This window comes from Daucus carota, chromosome 6, assembly GCF_001625215.2.
Source record: "Daucus carota subsp. sativus chromosome 6, DH1 v3.0, whole genome shotgun sequence".
Classification (NCBI taxonomy): Eukaryota; Viridiplantae; Streptophyta; class Magnoliopsida; order Apiales; family Apiaceae; genus Daucus; species Daucus carota.
The window spans coordinates 36,794,761-36,813,902 of record NC_030386.2 but is presented as its reverse complement, the minus strand read 5'-3'; the positions used below and the strand labels follow the sequence as shown (position 1 = coordinate 36,813,902).

Genomic DNA, 19,142 nt, shown 5'->3' with positions numbered 1-19,142 from the left:
TTTTTCAGACCCATTTTCAACCAAGTTCTTCAATAAAGCAAGCTCCTAAGCCAGGTGAACGGATCAAGAGTCTGGTCGAATGCTAAATGTATCTACAAAGTTGGAGCAAGACAAATGGCAAACAGAAGTCCGCTCAAACCCATTCATGAGGCAATGAATGAGACGATCCAGGATCCAAAGAGCACCCAGCTTCGTTGTCATATCTGCTTGGTCCAACATTGGCACCATCTCTGCGCATCATTGCCATCAGGCTTCCTCCATGCACCCTGCCTTCTGGAAGTGAAAACTGCGATGGATGATGATTTTCAATCAAACAGCTATCCGGCGGTGGTGTCTGCAGATGGATGTGCTCCTTCCCACGCGTGTTCTCAAATGCATACATTCCTGCAGTCTTCTTAAAAGAGCTACCACCATGTAGTTGCAAATTATCCAACTGAGAAGTGTGTGAAGTGCAGAGGCCTAGCTTCCCCTTGGCTAACTTGTCGCAAGGAGAAACAGCCTTACTGCCAGAACCTGACTGGCCCCAGGAACACCGCTTTCCTCCTCCATGTTTCGTGCAAAAATTGGTGCTGCCTTGTGCACTTTTACCGCATCCTCCTTCATGCTTGCACCTTTTCCCCCCACCATGGCCAACACAGAAGTTAGTCGTCCCTCTCGCACTTTTAGTGCAACCAGCCTTTGCGCATCTCTTCCCCCCGCCATGATTAACGCAAAATAGACTACCACCGTGCACACTTTTAGGGCATCCGCCTTCAAAAGTACATCTCTTACCACCACCGTGAGCTTTACAGAGTGCTGTACTCCCTTCTGCCCCTTTCGCACACCCTGAAAAAGTACACCTTTTCCCTCCACCGTGTGCCTTGCACAACTTTGTGCTCCCTTGAGCCCCTTTAGTACAATTAGTATACTGGCAACGATGGCCGCCACCATGAGAGATACAAAGACCCGCAATACCCTCTGCACTCTTTTTACAATTTTCCATCATGCATCTCTTTCCACCTCCATGCTTGATGCAAAATCCAGATTTGTCCCTAGCAGCATGAGGGCAACCATCATGACTACACCTTCGACCACCCCCATGACCAATGCAGTAATCTGTACGTCCTTCAGCGCTCTTCCCGCATTCAGGATACTGGCATCGCCGTCCACCACCATGTCCTTTGCAGAACATCGTTTTGCCTTCAGCTCCCTTACCACATCCAGGTTTCTGACACCTTCTGCCACCTCCATGCCTTATACATAATCCAGAACCTCCTCTCGATCCCGTTGTGCATCCAGTGAACCGACATGACTTCACTCTGGATTTCCGGCTCTGTTTCTGGGAAGCTACACCAGATTCAAAGGCAACAGAGTTCCTAAAAGAGTCTGTTACATTTGATGCGGGGTGTGGGATAACAAGACCTGTTATACCACTGCCAGGAACAGGCCTGAGAATTGTGGCTGTCCCTGTACTTTGCAGTGGAGGAAGACGATGCCCTAGTTTCAATCTAGATGATGTGGTCCCTTCATCCACCAGTTGATTTGCACTATCCTGGAACTGAATAGATCCTTGATTGACAGTGGTGATGGCCGATTCAGAGAGACAAGTTGACAAACTTAATTCTAGGCATGGCTCCGACCTTTCTAGTACAAGTGCCTTAGGACTGGCACAATACTTATTCCTTTTCTCGTATCTCCTCTCTCTGCTACAAAAGAGGTTAATACTCAGACCAGTATCAACTGAGCCTTCCTCAATTTCATTTGTGGAGTGTCCACCCAGAAACAATGAAGCACTCGGATGGTCAGATGACACATCATTGACCTTCAAATTTCTTTTGCCTCTGGGTCTGGCATCCGATTTACAAAGAGCAACTGACGGATTATGATGCTCATCATCAACCACTTGGCTTAAATATTCAGAAACATTTGGGGCAGGGTATTCAAAGGTAGGGTCCATAATAACAGAGGAAAGAAGACAAATTTTTCCGAAGCCAACTTATGGTTTCAAGAGAAAAAAATTGCAAAATCAATGGGGTATGGAAATTAGAAGTCTAAGAGGAAGGACAAAAAGATTTAGCTTGAATACAATCAAAAGGGGAACCTGCAACCACCACTAACAAAACCGGATGTGTCGCACCGGTCCATTTTACTAATTTGGTATTCACAAAATCAGCAGTTACAAGAGGCTATTATGTACAGAATGAGCAAAGTTCAAGAGGGCAAGACAAAAAAGAATTTGCTTCAAGACAACCAAAATAAGCACATGCTGCCACCGCTAACAAAACCAGATGTATCACACCGGGTCCATTTTACGAGTTTAGAGATTAATTACCAAGTAATTTTGTAAGAGGACGCTAATTTTAAAAACTTGAAGATCGCAAAAGATTGGTGCTTCCGGTTATCCTGTACCAGAACAAACTATATCAGATATTATAGAATCCTGGATGGAACGGATTTTGCCTTCCAGCAGGATTAAATTACTAGAAAGGAAGCTATTGTGTGAACAATATAAAAAATGCCTACATGATTTTCAGCATATATGCAGAATCGCAGGAAAAATGATACACAGCCTACACGATTTTTGATATTGCAAAAAATAATAAAAACCCACAGTTGATCAACCCTGAGGAGCCGCCAAAACAGCAAAAAGCAGTTACAGTTTATAAGTACATAGAAAGCAAATTTACCCAATATATGAATGGCTATGAGGTCTTTTAATATGGGTTGTTAAGGACCAACCATAGGAGATCATGCATACTCTCATTTCCGATTACTAGGTGTGAATATGCTTCTAATCCTCGACCCAACTATGGAACAGCTCTCCAACTACCTCTCTCTCCACCCCCACCACTGAAAAAACTCTCTCTCTCTCTCTCTCTCGCACCCCCTCCCTCCCTCCCTCTTCCCCGCCCCCTCTCCCCCCCCCCTCCCCCCGCTCTCTCTCTCCCGCAAATACTGAAACTACCTCTCTCTCCACCCCCACCACCGAAAAAACTCTCTCTCTCTCTCTCTCTCGCCCCCCCTCCCTCCCTCCCTCTAACCCGCCCCCTCTCCCCCCCCCCCTCTCTCTCTCCCGCAAATACTGAAACTACCTCTCTCTCCACCCCCACCACTGAAAAAACTCTCTCTCTCTCTCTCTCGCCCCCCCTCCCCAAACAAACAACTCTCCCCCTCCCCACTCTCTCCACCCCCCATCTCCCCAAACAAACAACTCTCCTCTCCCCCCTCCCCACTCTCTCCAGTACCCCCTTTCTCCCTCTCCCTCCCTCCCCTAGAACAAAAACTTAACTACAAACATTTCTAAAAAGCTCTAGTACTATATCTACTTGAGCTTTTTAGAAACATAAACATGAATACGAAGATCAAATATAACAACCCAATATAACAACACAAAGACAACTATTCATCAAAACAGAGTGGATAGCTATACTAATGACATAAATACATGTACACTAATATAATATACCTGAGACAATGATCCCTTGGACTCTAGAGCAGAAGGGTGATACAAACGAGAGAATGGAATATACACCAAATCTCAAGATTGGTTGCTGAGAGATAAAAACGAGAGTCTTAAAACCAGAGAAAGAGAGAAAGGGAAAAATCAATACAAATGCTTTGCCCTATTTATAACCTTCAGAGCGGCGCTTCCTAGCAAACCGGCGCAAATTAGATACTATAAGAGTATATTCCTGCTTACTATAGACACGCACGCTAACTTGCTCCGGTGCATCTGGACTGTTTTGCTGCGAAATATATCGCTTTCTATGTGTGTTTTTTCAGTATTGTTTAAACTATAAATTTTATGTCCAATTTGTTTCATGTAAACTTCGGGCATCTTTACACATGTGTGTTCTTTTGACGTGTATAAAATTACCAAATTCTCCGGTCGTACGTATAAACAAACAAAGGATTTATTAGCATCTCCAATGGTAGGTGTCAAGAGGGGTGTCAATGCCATGTGGCATGACATGGACCGGCACTTTCCTTGGCATCCTCGTTGGAGATGTTAGAGTGCTATTAGGATGCCAAGAGCAAGTCCAATAGGTTACTCCAATAGTAATCCCTATATTTGTTAGAATTATTTTAATAATAAATTTGAGAGAAAAAGGGAAAAGGAGAGAATAGATAAAGAAAGAAGGAGAGAGATGATTATTTTATTCATAAATATTAAATAATTAATGGCTAGGGGTTACTTATAAATAGGTAATGGCTAGAAGAATTAAGGTTGTGCTAGTGATTTAGGATAACACTAAGATAGTGTTGGAGTGCATTCTTTTGACACATTACCTAAATATGAGTTTGGGACATCATCTAGGTAACCACTTGCTGCAAGTGAGTTGGCTTTAGAGTGCCAAAAGTTGGCAATCCATAAAGTAGGGTGCCAACTTCATTTGTGGTCCCAATAATACATAAAATATAGATTTGTGGTCCTAATAATACATAAAATATTATTTTTCTATTAATAAAGTTGGCATTTTGGAGTGCCAATTATTGGAATGTATTTTGAAAGAAGGGTGTTAAAAATGATTTGGAAGAGTGTGAATATAAAATATAATATTTTGAATGATGTGTCAAAATTGGCACACTTGAAGGATGCCAACCATCGGAGATGATCATAGAATCCGAACAATCTAAAATTATACATCTCTTTAAATAAATTGGAATATCTGACTAGTTAGCATGCCTAGTACCATCTAACCTTGATATTTTGTCCTACATATATTACAAGATTAAGTTATTTATATTCCTGTTTTATCTAGTAGAATCCTTTTTAGTGTTGCTGCTAACAGTTTTTTCCTCACAAACAAGTAAACAAATTATGTGATAAATTTAAAAACAAGTTCTAGATCATATTTTTTCTCATAAGAGCTGTTTTTTAAAAGAAAAATATCCCATATTTTTGAAAAAACTACTCCCTCCGTCCCAATGAATTGTATACAATTTCTTTTTTGGGACGTCCCATCAATTGTATACATTCCAAAAGTAGTAAACTTTTATAATATAAGACATCATCGGTCTTTCTAATGTGTGCCCAAGGGCACACAATAACCACAAACTTTTATGAAAATAGGCTATTTTGATTGGTGGAATTGGTGTGAATGCAAGGGGGCCACAAACATTTATTACCTATCCACCAATCAGGAGCTAGTATTTTCATGAAAGTTAGTGACTATTGTGTGCCCATGGGCACACCATAGAAAATTCGAAACATCATTACACCAACTACTTTCTTCCACTATTTCCATTCTATAATAATATAAACACTACTCCCTCCGTCCCGGTCATTTGTATACAAATGGCTGGGACACGGAGACCAATAAATTGTGTAAGAAATGAGTAAAGTTGGATGAAAAGTGGGTAGAGTGGTGGGACCCATTAATATTTAATAATAGATTTGAGATGGTGGAGGAAAGCAGTGAGTGTAATAGTGTTTATATTATTATAGAATAGAGATAGTGGAGGAAAATAGTTGGTGTAATGATATTTTATATTATAAAAGTTTACTACTTTTGGAATGTATACAATTGATGGGACGTCCCAAAAAGAAAACTGTATACAATTCACTGGGACGGAGGGAGTATTAGACTCACTACTTTCCTCCACTATCTCAAATCTATTATTAAATATAAATAGGTACCACCATTATACCCACTTTTCATCTAACTTTACTCCTTTCTTACACAATTTCTTGGTTTCCGTGTCCCAGCCATTTGTATACAAATGACTGGGACGGAGGGAGTACCATTTATCTTCTTGCAAAAATCCTCACATATTTTAATATCAAATATCGTCATTTTTTTATATGTTATAATTTAAATAATGCAAATATATAAATTATGAGTCAGCTTAATTTTTTGTGGATAATTTATATTACAGATAACTTACAAGTTATTAAAATAATAATAATAAATTTAATAATTTAGTAATATAATGCTGAATTGATTTTTATTAAAAAATATAAAAATAAAATAAGATAACCTACTTTGGTTTTTAAATTAATTTCTTGATTCAGATCTAATTTTAAACCAGTTTTTAACCGGTTATAAAATTGAAAATAATTTAAAATCCGACTATAAAAATTGAGGCAAAATTGTAGTTTTGAACGTCACTTCCGGTTCTTGTAAAGACACCGGCTAACATACGAGTTGATTTAAAAATTGAGATAATCCCAACACAATCATCTGACTCATCTTTATTGACATTATTCATAAATTACAGATTAATTTGTTATTAGATTCCATTTTACCTCTTTATCAAACTTGGTCCCCTCCCATCTTAGGAGGTTCCTTGAAATTTACGCTTCATCTCAAGGGCGCCGAGGATAAACACCACAGGCGACGTGCTTCTATTTATTTTTCTAAGATATAATTAAAATCGGAATTTAAAATATACGATTTTTTCATTTACTAGTTCGTTTGTAAATTATATAGCCACGAATGTCGCGGTAGTGATAAAAATGCTGCCATATAGACGAGTTTTAAAGGTTGATTTTATTTTATTTTACGTTTTTATTGCATGCTCAAACTTTTGTAAATTAGAATCGCATAAACGATGAAAGAAAACATTAGTTAAATATGGTAGAAGCAACACTTGAATTTCCAGGAAATTGAGTCATCGATTACATGGCGGGGCGAGAATGAATGACAAGCAGATGACCGGAGCGTAAAAATTTGAGTGTAGAGAGAGACAAACAATGGGAGGTCACTGATGACATAGTAGCCTACGTCGGCATCCCCGAGCAGTTGATGAGCCTGTGTCTATTTTTTTTTCAATTTTAAACTAAAAATATGTTTATTTATATAATAAATTGAAAATTGAGATGAAGATAGAAATAAGTTTGGAGCTGATTTGAAAAAATAAAAATTAGTTTAATTTGTTTTAAGGGAGTTAAATTTATTAAACATTTTTTTATATAAAATTTAACATAAGTTATGAGTTATTCATAAATCATTTTCATTTTTTATTATTACATTTTAATAATCTACGTTATTGATAAGTGAAAATCAGCCAAATCGACATTTTTTAACCTCCCCGCTTATTATATTAAGTTATGTTAACTCGTGATTTTAAAATTAACCAAACATGCTCTATATTTCCTATAATTTTCTCAAATCTCGGCAATAAAATATAACCGTGTCATTTTATTCCTTAAAATTATTCATTTGTTAAATATAAAATAATAATATTCCAATGTTCCGGTAATTATGTTATTTTGAATTTATTGATATTCCTTCTAAACTATTTGAAGAGTTTAGAAAATGATCACAATCTTCTTAAACGAATGTAACGGCAGGGGAATTGAAATCGAGTCTTACGACTTGGAGAAGTTACTCAATTATTTAAAGTTGTTTGAAACTCTGAATTCCAGAGAAATTGACGACGAGATGAAATTTTCTGCTCTCGACGGCAGTCATAAAGTGTACGGAATATCAGAAACTGGTAGGTTGAAGAACTGTCCACGGTAGCTTACTACTATGTTTGAATTTATTTAATATTTTTGTCGTCCAAGAAAGTCTGTTTAAAATTTGTTAAATTATTATAACCACGAATTGAATTAACGAACGTTCCTCAGTTGTGCACGCGTGATGTGTATAATGTACAGTCACAGCTGCATGTGCGTGATTGTAACATGATTTTAGAGCATCACTGCGAATAAGCTTTGAGCCTTTGACGGAGTCTGATAGTGGTGGATTTGGTGAGATACGGATTTTAAGAAATTATATTTAGACAAAAATAAATGAATTAAAAGATACAGGAGGGATGAGTAGAACCCGACGATTTGATTTGTTTAATTATAATGTCCTAAAAATTCGGTCTATTTATTTAATATATGAAAATAAAAATCTGAATAGCTCTAGTTCTTTATTGTTCGAACTTAATGTACCGATTTATTTATTTATAAACATAATTTGTATGTTATATATAAATATATAATATAATTTATATATTATATATAAATATATATTATTTTTTTATCAATAATTCAATAACTCAAATACATAATTATCTATATACAAATATACGAAATATTAATAGTCCAGAGTAGGGTTGACCATTTCAGATTCGGGTGCGATTTACAGTCAGGTCAAAATTTTTATCAATGAGTTAGAATTTTGAGTAAACATTGTATGCAGCTATATCCATCACACCACAAAAAATTTTAATGGGACAATATATATATTTTTTAACGGGATAATATTTTTTTTAATGACCCGAACACTCATAAATGATGGCCATGTTCTAAATTTTAATGGGACAGATTTTTTTTTCTTGTTATTTAGCGAAAAAATAAATATATTTTTTGTTAAAAAAACTTAAAATTTGACACTCTTACATGTTTTCAATTAATATCTTTATTTTTTCACCTATATTTTTAAATTGTTAACTGTGTAATTAAATATTAATTTTTGTAAATCAGCTGAGCAGAAGAACTAAACAAGAACCCCCAAGTCACTTTGTATTCGTAAAACTTTTATCGATCAAAATGGACTACGATTTCAGGAACAAAGCAGGCGGTTCACAATTACCGATGCACCGCCCGGCGACATCTACTTCGGCTGCATCTCCCGGTCATCATCCGATGTACGGTTACCCTACTATCGGTCAACAAACCCCCGGATACTCCTTCGCTCCTCCTCCGCACGGTCGGCATCATCCACCTACGAACCCCCCGTCTTCTTCTCGTAATCTCTCTCTCTCTCTCTCTCTCTCCCCTCCCCCCGCTCTCTCTCGCTCTCGCTCCCTCTCTCCATCTATATATAAGATCTTTGATTGAGTTAATTTGCTTGAGATGAAGTATCGATGTGCTATTGTGCTTGTTTTATATAAACCTAAAAGTTTATTTACGGATCAATGATTGTGCTCCTGTATGCTCGTCTCATTATGTTTATAGATGTATATAATTCAGTAATTGAAGAGTTGTGAGTATATATGTGTGGATTTAGTGATTATTTGTTTATTTTTGTAATGAATCTGCAGCTGGAACGGGGATTAGGGTCGTGCTTAAACCTGAGTATCGCATAAATCCACCGGTATGATCATTCCTTCCCCAGTTTATATAATTCACGGTCTTGTTCAGTTGATGATTTGATTAGGATTAGTATATTTTTAGATGGGCTCATGAATGGATGATTTGTGATTACTGTGTAGATTTCAGGATCATTTTATAATTATCTGTTTACTGGAATTATCCTTAATCGGAAAGTTTGCTTTCTTTTGCATAACACGTATGCAATCTATTTTGCTTATTTAAAATTAAAAATATATGAACATATGGATGTTTTGGAGCTATCATATCTTGTACGTCATTAAGTCTGAGACTATTGTGCAAAACAATGAATGCAAATTTCTTAATAATTTGTCTATATTGTCTCTGTATTAACTGCTTTAATGAGTCTCACATCTAATTACCACATTGTAGCCTCAATTATCACCACAAATTGGAGACATTCCTCGAAGCAATTTTCAGTTTGACTTTGATTTCGAAAGAAAGGTACTTGCTGAGGCAGAGAAAGAAAAGCCAGATTGGAGTAAGCTTGTGCATGAGAACGTTCCACCAAGACCCGCAGAAATACCTTCTCAGGTATGCCTTCTGATTTTCTTAAAATAGGTACAACATCCTTAACTGTTAAATGCATATAAACTTATTTCTTATATAATTCATGTTCTGCTTTAAACATGTTTTTCCTTGGACTTTCTGCAATAATATTAGGTTGCTATTGTTTCAACAACTTCACATGATTTAAATTGAAACACTTTAGTCTTTTTAAGGTTGCAATTTGGTTTTTGTTGTGTAATCAACAGAGGGTAGGTCACTTACAATGTAAGAAGGGCATGATTAGAAGTATATCCTAAATTATGAGTCCCTATGACACCCTTCCGGCCCTAGATTACTAGATCCTTTTTTTTTTTTGCATATTTTCACATGGAAGGTAATTGGGAATATTTGGGATACATTTTGGAGATGATTAAATTTGTTGATACTGAAATGTTGAATAGATCCTGTTATTTCTATTCTATGTTTTGTTTAGTTACTGGACCTTTTTTGTTAGGTTATGTTTGTTTCAAACCTATCTTTTTTGAGCCTGATTCTAATTGCATGTAACTTGGGCTAGAGAATGTTGTGCTGTTCAATTTCCTCAAAATGTTTGCTATTTTCAGCTTTTGTCCTCCATCAAAATTTCTTTGTCCATCATCTTGCATCACAAGAGTTTCCAAAGAATTTATATAGCACAGAGATAGCCTGATTTTTCGAAAGAACAGCACTTCAGTTAGTAGGGTTTCAATCAGGTTTAGTTTTTATTGGGGGGTTTAGTACGTCTCGTCAGCCAAGTTATGACTTGTCTGTAAGCTTATGTTTGGGTTGGATGTAATCTTTCTCCACGCATCTGTATTTATGATTTCCAAATAGCAGAACATATTTTCTTGTATCAGTGCCTACGACTTTGACTTCCTGTAGCAACACTGTTTAGCAGTTCTCAGGAATCATAATTATCAAAAAGAGAAAATGGTCCTTGTGGCCTGGTTTGTTTCCAACCGAAAATCTATTTCATTGAAGGAGAGCCTTATATATTTTAAGAAGTCATTACGCAATTGAAGACGAGATTTCACGTCTAGGTCGACAAATATGTCATTTTTGATGCTGTTTAGTTTAGTATTTTGCTCATATGAGGCGAAGATACTAGACCCTTAAGCGCTTAAATAAACTTGCTCATACCTACTAACTGTTAAGCCCATTGCCATAGTGGCAGATTATGCTACTTTTAAATGTTTCACTTTTCTCTTTTATTTTTACACCAGCTAATGTTTAAATTTTTCAGAAAATAATAATTAAATATTATCATGTAGTTTTTCGTCTTTTTGGCCTATTATCTTTCTAATATTTCGAATTAAATTTATAATTTTATCATAAATTTTCAGAGTCAAAATGCATCTGTTTTTAATGAATTTATCTATACAGGTAATATGAAAAACTAAAAGAAAATTGTTGTTTGGATATATCTTGAACACCCCCCCCCCCCTCCCCCCCGGATAAAGTTTTGGGTGCCCTAAGTTGTTTGGATTAAAGTTTATATGATTTATGATCCAGATGATGGTAGATACTTTTCAGACTACCCACTCCTGGTAAAAAAGGAAAAAAAAAACAAGAGAAAGGGATTGAGGTCCTTAGTTCTGTTGTGGCTTTGACTTTGCCATGTGTATTTTGAATGTCCCTGTAAAATAGGTTTACGTTAAACAAATAGATAGCACTATCTGATAGTGGATAAGTGGCTATGTGATGAGGCAGTTGTTAAAAGGATGGAAAGGAGGTTGTGAATAGCCTCAATAAATAGCCGATGCACGAGCTTCAGAGAAATATTACAAAAACAGTATTCAATCTATCTGGTTTACATTTATATTCACTGGCGGGGTGTTCAATCTTCTTTCAAGTTCAGTAATCAGTTTTATTAAGCAGCTTATCAGGCAACCCCCCACAACAAAAGCTATTTCATCACTCCTTATTGCTCGAAGCCTTAAACTAATAACTTCTGAAATATTTTTTAATGGTTTGGGACAAGTTCAATTGCCTGGAGTTTGCTCCTAGAAATCTAGCCACCATAAATCATTATTTTGTCCTGGTCCCCACAGTTCCATGTGCTGCCACATTAAGGTGACTCTGCTATTTCTGATCCCGTGCCCATCTAGACAGTGGGTTACACATAAAATGCACCAGTGTGTTCAATATTTTGCATCTTTTAATAGTTATGTTAAAACAGCAGGGATAGTGGCAACCAATTAATGAACTTCTAGCAGCCTACTAAGAGCACACTAGCTAGAATACCCGTAAGTTTGAATCTGGGAACGAAATAGTTTCACAACTGTTTTTCAGCCATTGATCTTATGCTTATGTTGCAACTGCCTTTATAATGCTTGTAGGTCTCACTTTTATGTTTATATTGCTGAATTTAGCAGGGCTCCCCCACAGATCATGTCGTGCGCAAATACATTGCATCAGGCCTCAATAGAGAAGCTGTGCCTCTTGCAGTTGCAAATTTTGGAGATGATCCAGTTAAGGTAATTATTCCTTAAGCTTCGTTGTCCTTTATTCTCGAAAAATTGCACGCTCAAGTTATTGTGCTAATCTGACAATGGTCGAGTGCCAAATTGTTCTGTAGATTCATGTAATCAGCAATAACAGACATGAATATGATTTTTTAACTATACTGGAGTATTTCTGCACTCATTATTGTCTGCAAATTTTGTGGCTTCTTTGTGTGTGAATAAATCACCTTTTGTGGTGACTATACTGTTCCTTGATGTAATTTTTTCATTGGTTGATCTTTAAAAAGGTTATATGGAATTTAATTATGATTCTACTAATTCAATGGTGAACCTTGGAATTAAATGCTCACTGTAGCTCCCCAGAACTGCATTTGTCAACCATCAAGTGCTTGTGCTAACCATTTGGCTAAAAAGTTCTATTTTGCTTTGCAAGGTTAGGGAATTTGCTAATGGCTACACTTTATTGCGTGAAATGGGATTCTCATCGAATAGTGTAGCAGAAGCCTTGCTCATGTACGACAACGATACAGACAAAGCTGTGGCACATTTTCTAAATGGTTCATCCTGATCGTGGAATTGCCAGTTTTCTGGTGCCAAAGTTGTGGCTCATTCCTCGATGGTTCGTCATTATTATCGTGGAATTGCCAGTTTTTGCGATGCCAAAGCTGTAGTGAAATGGTCCTCTTCTGTGTTTTATAAGTATAAATTGTGTAGACTATTGCTTGTATGAGTTCATCGCTCTTTCCCTCCGAGATACTAGATGATTGCTTTCCTCATTGGTGGATAAACTGTGTACATATTCTTAGTGTTGGCATTGTGCTAATCATACTCAAGTAGCAGCAAGACAGATGATCGTTTTATCTAACAGTAAAATTATTACTACAACATTCAGGCTGTTTTCGCCAGTAGATATTAGGATGAGTTTAAAGTATTGACAATTGTGCAATGTACACCATACGAAATTGCAAGAAAAAAAAAAAAGCATGTGAAGAGAGTTTCTACCAAAAAATAAATTATGCAAGTAAAAATTGCTATGATTGACAAAAAAATATATCTCGTGTCAAAAAAGAAAAGAAAAAAATATCCAAAAGAAATATATATATACAATGTATCTGGTCAAGGTTTTATAAATTTGCATACGTCATAATTGTTCCACGCTCCATGTAACTTGTTTAGCTTCTTGCAGAAGCCTCTCGTCGTACGAACACCTAAACTACCAAAATTTCGAACTTCGCAATTTCCCTCCTTCCCTGCCGCGGGTTAATAATTAGTTTCTATTTTCCATCATAATTTAATCCATCCACATTCCACCAAAACTCTCCTGCTTCGTCCTTTGTTCATCATTATTCAATGGTTAATTCCACCAAAACTCTCCTGCTTCGTCCTTTGTTCATCATTATTCAATGGTTAATACTTTTGTATATCAGTAGTACTCGAGTCCATGTTTGTTTGCGAGGATTATAATCTCTTTACTATCACGACTCGTATATATTTGATCACATTTGATCCACTGGAATAATCCATGAACAAGTTTTGATCACTTCGTAATTACTTTTGGCATTACAAAATATCATTACTCACTGGTAACTAGGTCTTATATAGTCCATGTAAAAGTAGTTCTTTATGTCTAGGGTCAATAAGTTAAATAGTAAGAGGATTGTAAGCCTCCAAACAAACAAGGTCATTTGTTTAAAATTTTACTTTATGTGATTTGTTGTGAACTTCTGTAACTTGCTATGTTTCATGATTGCAGGGTGATAGTAAACCTACAGGTGTGACTATGTTCGGTTCTGAAAGTATATCTCCTTCGCAATCACGAACCTCTAACATATCTGGTAAAAATTGATGGAAAAATTATGTTAGGATTGGGACATTTTTTGACATTAAAGGAACATATATAAATTGTGTGCACAAGTATTGGACTGTGACCTGTGTTTATTATTATTTATGCTATGTTTGCTGTTTTTATTGGGGTTTTACTTAATTGGTTTACTTGATTTGTTGTTGTTGCTGGATCTTATACTGATTTAAACTCTATTATTTTAATTACTGGTGTATTCCCTTCCTCTGGTATGATCATTTTTACAATTCCACTAATCATCAATAGCATTTTGTGTTAAGAGTAATGATATACTAGTAGTCTAGTAATAGTATATGCTACTCTATTTACTATTTACCATATACATTTTGTCACTACTCACTAGTATATATTATAAACATTCTGTTCGAGTTGTTCCCTCGCTTTCAACAATGCTTATTTAGTTAAATTTTCTGCTCTGGTAAGTTTTCTGTAGTATGAAATCTGTATTCATTTCATGTTGGTTAATAATCTGAAATGCATATATATTTTTGATGATTTAAGCATTAATTTTGTAGGTTCAATTCCACAATCCGTTATATTGAAAAACACAGCATTACTTCGACGTAGTGATTTTCACCTATCACCAGATAACCCTTTCTTGCAGGTATTCCAGTTAACATGTCTAAATTTACAAATTATATGCACTTTCGTTACAGTGCTTTCTCTTATATAATTATTTTATCTTCATATTTGCAGGTGGATTCTCGTCCTCCTCCAGGGACTGTTTTCACTTCTGAAGATCTATGTACTGGTTCGCAGGTGGATTCTTGCCCTCCACCGGGAACTGTTTTCACTTCTGATGATCTTTGTACTGGTTTGTACTATTATTATAAATATCTCTATGTTCAGAATTCCTCATGTAATTTTTGATTTCTTTTTTATTCGAACCATTTTGTGGTTATCTATTGTAGGTAGAAAGCGTAGACGAGGATATAACAAAGACAAAGAAAACCCTCCTCCACAATCAATCAGAAATAACCTAGCTGCTATAGGTGGAAGAAGTTGTAGATATCTCCTTTTATGGTTTATATTGATTCAATGAGATTTAAACAGCTCTGACAAATATAACTCTGACCCGTGTTCATTATTCGTGCCATTTTGCTATTTATATATTTGGTCCTACAGTGATTGAAAAGAACTTGGAACCCCAACATAAAGTACCTTCTCAGACTCCATATAATGTGAAAAACTCAGGTTATTTATATATATGATTATTTGGGTTTTTTAATTCAATTTCTTTAATGTAGAAGGTAAACTTTTAGCCCGAAACACTTTACATATCATTTCTTTTATTTGATTTTGTAGTTAGTGGATCTTATTCTGATTCCAACTCTATTCCTCCATCTACTGGTGTATTCTCTTCCTCTGGTAAGTTCATTTCCACTTAACCGTTAGCACTTTGTTCTAAATTAGTAGAAGCATCTTAATATTTATCGCTTTTATTAGTTAAATTTTTGTTCAAGTATAAGTACTAAGTAGGTGTCTGTAAAGCTTATGCTTATACTTACTGTTAGTGCCTTCTGCTATGAAATGCATAAATATCTTTATTTTAGCTAAAAGTCTCATTTTAGTTGTTTTTGATTATTGAACTATTAAATAGATTCAACTCCCCCTTCCAACACATTGAAAAATACAGCATTACTTCGACGTACTTATGTTCACCTATCGCCGGATGATCCCTTCTTGAAGGTATCCGAGTTGCAGTATTTAAGTGTTTCTTACATTTTTGATGTCCTTTCCTTGTACTACTCAATTTATTTTACATAATCAATTTACCTTCATATCTGCAGTTGGGTTCTCGTCCCCCAGAAACTGTTTTCACTTGTGAAGATCTTTGTACTGGTTTGCATGCTGTCATAAATATCTATATGCTCAAAATTCTTCATGTATTTTTTTTATTCAACTTTGGTTTCAAGCATATTTGTGGTTATCTATTCTAGGTAGAGGAGCAAACAAAGACAAAGAAAACACTCCTTCTAAATCAATCAGATATATTAAAGCTATGAATGGGAGAAGTTGTTTACTTTCTCCTTTAGTGGTTGTTTTATACAATGAAGTTTAACATACTATTAAATTCTGATCACCTAATATTTGTAGGTTTAACCAAAAAACCTCGTCCTCCGAGAGTTAATGGGTTGGTGAGTGTGCAGAGTACTCAACTGCCTACTAGGATTCCCCTCTCAAATATGTCGAATATAGATGTGAGTAGAGGGCTTCCAGAAAAAAGAGGGAAGCTAAAGAAAAAGAACTTTTTGGCAGAAATAACACGCACGTTGTTTGAAGAAACTGAAGAGTCTAATGGAGAAGACAGGAATTATGAGAGCCTAGGTATTTGAATTAATAAGTAGGACTAATTTGTACTTGCATTTGCATTTGTAAATTATTTATGTGTCACTAAAAATTTGCTGTACTTGTCTTCAGATCAATCCTGGATTGCTAAATTTGACAGCAACTATAATCCAAGTTCTTCAGGTTACTCTACTGTACATGCATTTCATTAGAGCTCCACCATAATACTAAATGATTTTTTCAATATTTTTTATAATAAAAATAATAAAGTTACCACATAACAATTAGTGTAGATCACTATTTTTTCTAACTTTGTATTTAGAATAATGTTGAAAGTATATGTGCTTGCTTTGCATGGATTAACTGTTTGTTTTGATAAATTTGCAGTTGGAAGGGGGACCAGGGTTTCTGTTAAACCTGAATATTGGATAACACCACCGGTATGATTATTTTGGCGCATGGTTTTATTCTTGCATATTTCTTCGGTTTTTACATAATATTTTATTGAAATGAACCCTGATTCTGTATTGCTACTGGCTGTTTATCTGCTATGGTTTGTTATGCACTTAGTCTTGGGATCAGTTATATACTGCTTTGTTCATAAACTGATCCTGCAGCACTATTTTTGTTTCCAATTCCATAATATGTTTACAATATAGGTCAGCAAATCGCAACTATATATATAGAGCATGAGGATCCTTTTGAGCTATCTTATTATCTATGCACTGTATGTCTGTAATATTTTCTAGCTCTACACATAGTTGCTCACATTTTATCCTCAATCATCCCCACACATTGGGGAACTCTGGCAAACCAGTTTTTAGTCCGACTTCAAATTAAAAATTATGATACTTGCTGAAGCAGAGGAAGAAAACCTAAACTGGAGCAAGCTTGCGCATGACAACCTTCCCCCGAAGGCCCGAATGCACAGCTTTTCTTTATTATGATTAGGGGTGAGCAAAACCGAACCGAACCCGAAAAACCGAACCGAACCGTATAATTTCGGTTCGGTTCGGTTTCATTTTTTCCAAAATTTCGGTTAATTCGGTTTTTCGGTTTGAACCGAATAAAATTTCGGTTTGGTTCGGTTTTTGATATAACATTTCGGTTTAAACCGAAATAACCGAAGTTTTATTAAACATAGAATAAATATATTATATATACAGTGCAGATAGCCATTGAATCCAAATATCTAATGTCCTAACCTTACATCCTTACTGACCAACACAAATATGTCAAGCTCGGCCGCGGCTCTCCGATTCATTCTCCAGCAACACACTGAAGTCTCTAATAGAGTAATCGATAACACTAATCTATTCAGAATCTAGTTTAACTATGCAGGTTCTATCTATATTCAGAATATCTATTATATTGTATGATGCTTTGAATGGATCTTGAGTGATGAAGGTTGTATATAGATCTTCATCGGGGATAAGTTCTGCTTTTAAGTTTTGAGATGTCTGGTATTCTTAAATCAGCCAGAATAGTGGAAGGTGATAGATTTCGGTTTTTTTAAACCGAACTGAAATAATTCGGTCGGTTCGGTTCGGTCCATGGTTCATCTGTTGATATAGAAATATTTTGTCTTTCGAAGTTTGACTTGGAGTTGGACCCCTTCGACAATATTCAAGTACTATTCTTGCAGGGAATCTCGTATAATACAAATTGAAGGACTTTAATATTCTGCTTCTGGTGTTGATATCATATCTAAGAATTAGATAGGTAATATTAAGAAAACACATCTGTCCTAACCAGAGATTGAGGTGCTTATCTCAGTATGTACTGCTTGTCTTGACTCCTCAAGAATCATGTTTTATGCTTGCTCACCATTTCACTGAAATCACTATTTAAGTTCAGCAGTGCTGCCATATTTACGTGACAGTGCTACTGTTTCGCATTCTGGCTTCCTTTCCACAGATTAAGGTTCTTATAAGATAGGTCATGACTTGAATTTTGTGATTGCACATGGTACAGTTGGAACTTACAACTAAGAAAACAGCATTGCACTTGAGAACTGTCTGTGTTATATATATGCAATTCCTGACTAAAAAGTTCTGATCTATTTTCGTTTGCTAGGCCAAGGAATTTGCTAATGACTATACTCTTTCAAGTGAAATGGGATTCTCAGCAAATAGTGTTGCAGAGGCCTTACTCATGCACGACAATTATCCAGACAAGGTTTGAGTTGCGAAAAGTACTGTACAGCTAGAACTGCCTTTTTATCTTGTTCCGTTGGAATGGTCATTGTATCCATGTTGTCAAAAATTTATCAGAGCCAGGTTTCGATCCTGGGACCTGTGGGTTATGGGCCCACCACGCTTCCGCTGCGCCACTCTGATTTGCTGTTATACGTTTAGGATTACGAATCAGATAGGTACAGGGACTGCTTATTAAAAGTCTATAAACTGCCAACATTTCCTTTAGAAAAGGAATAATCTCTTTTCCGATATAACTCGTAAAAGTTTGATATCTTTTTTTTTTAATTTCAAACAATAATAGAATAATAATACTAGTAATAATAATTTGTGTTCAATACATGGTCAATCTTTTTGGGTTGAGATTCTTATTGGGTTTATTGGGCCTCTCTTTCTTTCTTTTTTAATCGGAGAGTTGGATTAGTTTAATTTAGTTGATAAATAAAACTCAGTGGAAGCCTTGTCCAGTTGTCCAGCTGCAGAACCTAATTACTTTACTACTCAGTTAGCTTAACGAATAAAATGTTATGAATCTTAAGTATTATTTAATAGGAGCAAGTAATGTGCTATATTTTATCATATATTTATATCATACGATAAATATGGATATTCACCAGTATTAGTGTCTTGTACAGAAATAATATAATTTTCTAATTTATTTTAGATATAGATTTAATGGAATTATATTTGTTATCTCATCAAAAGTAAATATAGCAAAGTAATCAATATAAAATTAGGTTGGCGAAACAATTTATATTTAAGTTTAAAATAGT

General features: G+C 35.6%; 3 protein-coding genes and 1 non-coding gene across 5 annotated transcripts; 2 read left to right on the top strand and 2 right to left on the bottom strand.

Annotated features, from left to right (window-relative positions):
* Positions 1 to 133: 133 nt before the first annotated feature.
* On the bottom strand, positions 134 to 1,936 carry LOC108224540 (uncharacterized). Its single transcript, XM_017399189.2, has one exon. It carries the CDS (start codon positions 1,934 to 1,936, stop codon positions 134 to 136), a length of 1,803 nt encoding a protein of 600 aa, XP_017254678.1.
* Positions 1,937 to 8,400: 6,464 nt separating this feature from the next.
* Positions 8,401 to 12,911, top strand: LOC108227716 (uncharacterized). 2 transcript variants are annotated; one of them, XM_017403020.2, is made up of 5 exons: positions 8,401 to 8,666; positions 8,962 to 9,014; positions 9,404 to 9,565; positions 11,932 to 12,036; positions 12,458 to 12,911. In XM_017403020.2, exons 1-5 carry the CDS (start codon positions 8,468 to 8,470, stop codon positions 12,590 to 12,592), a joined length of 654 nt encoding a protein of 217 aa, XP_017258509.1. In that variant the 5' UTR covers positions 8,401 to 8,467; the 3' UTR covers positions 12,593 to 12,911. The 2 variants fall into 2 exon arrangements, with proteins under 2 accessions (XP_017258509.1, XP_017258510.1); XM_017403021.2 differs by having other exon boundaries at positions 8,411 to 8,666; positions 11,935 to 12,036.
* A 130-nt stretch (positions 12,912 to 13,041) lies between these two features.
* On the top strand, positions 13,042 to 18,633 carry LOC108227715 (uncharacterized). Its single transcript, XM_017403019.2, has 14 exons — positions 13,042 to 13,430; positions 13,778 to 13,859; positions 14,401 to 14,489; positions 14,582 to 14,699; positions 14,797 to 14,877; positions 15,011 to 15,079; positions 15,191 to 15,253; positions 15,486 to 15,574; positions 15,676 to 15,727; positions 15,826 to 15,900; positions 15,983 to 16,213; positions 16,307 to 16,357; positions 16,562 to 16,614; positions 18,251 to 18,633. The coding sequence occupies exons 1-14, from the start codon at positions 13,428 to 13,430 to the stop codon at positions 18,356 to 18,358; spliced, it is 1,164 nt and encodes a 387-aa protein (XP_017258508.1). The 5' UTR covers positions 13,042 to 13,427; the 3' UTR covers positions 18,359 to 18,633.
* Positions 18,442 to 18,513, bottom strand: TRNAM-CAU (transfer RNA methionine (anticodon CAU)). The gene has a single exon. It is a non-coding gene; the product is annotated as a tRNA-Met (tRNA).
* Positions 18,634 to 19,142: the final 509 nt, after the last annotated feature.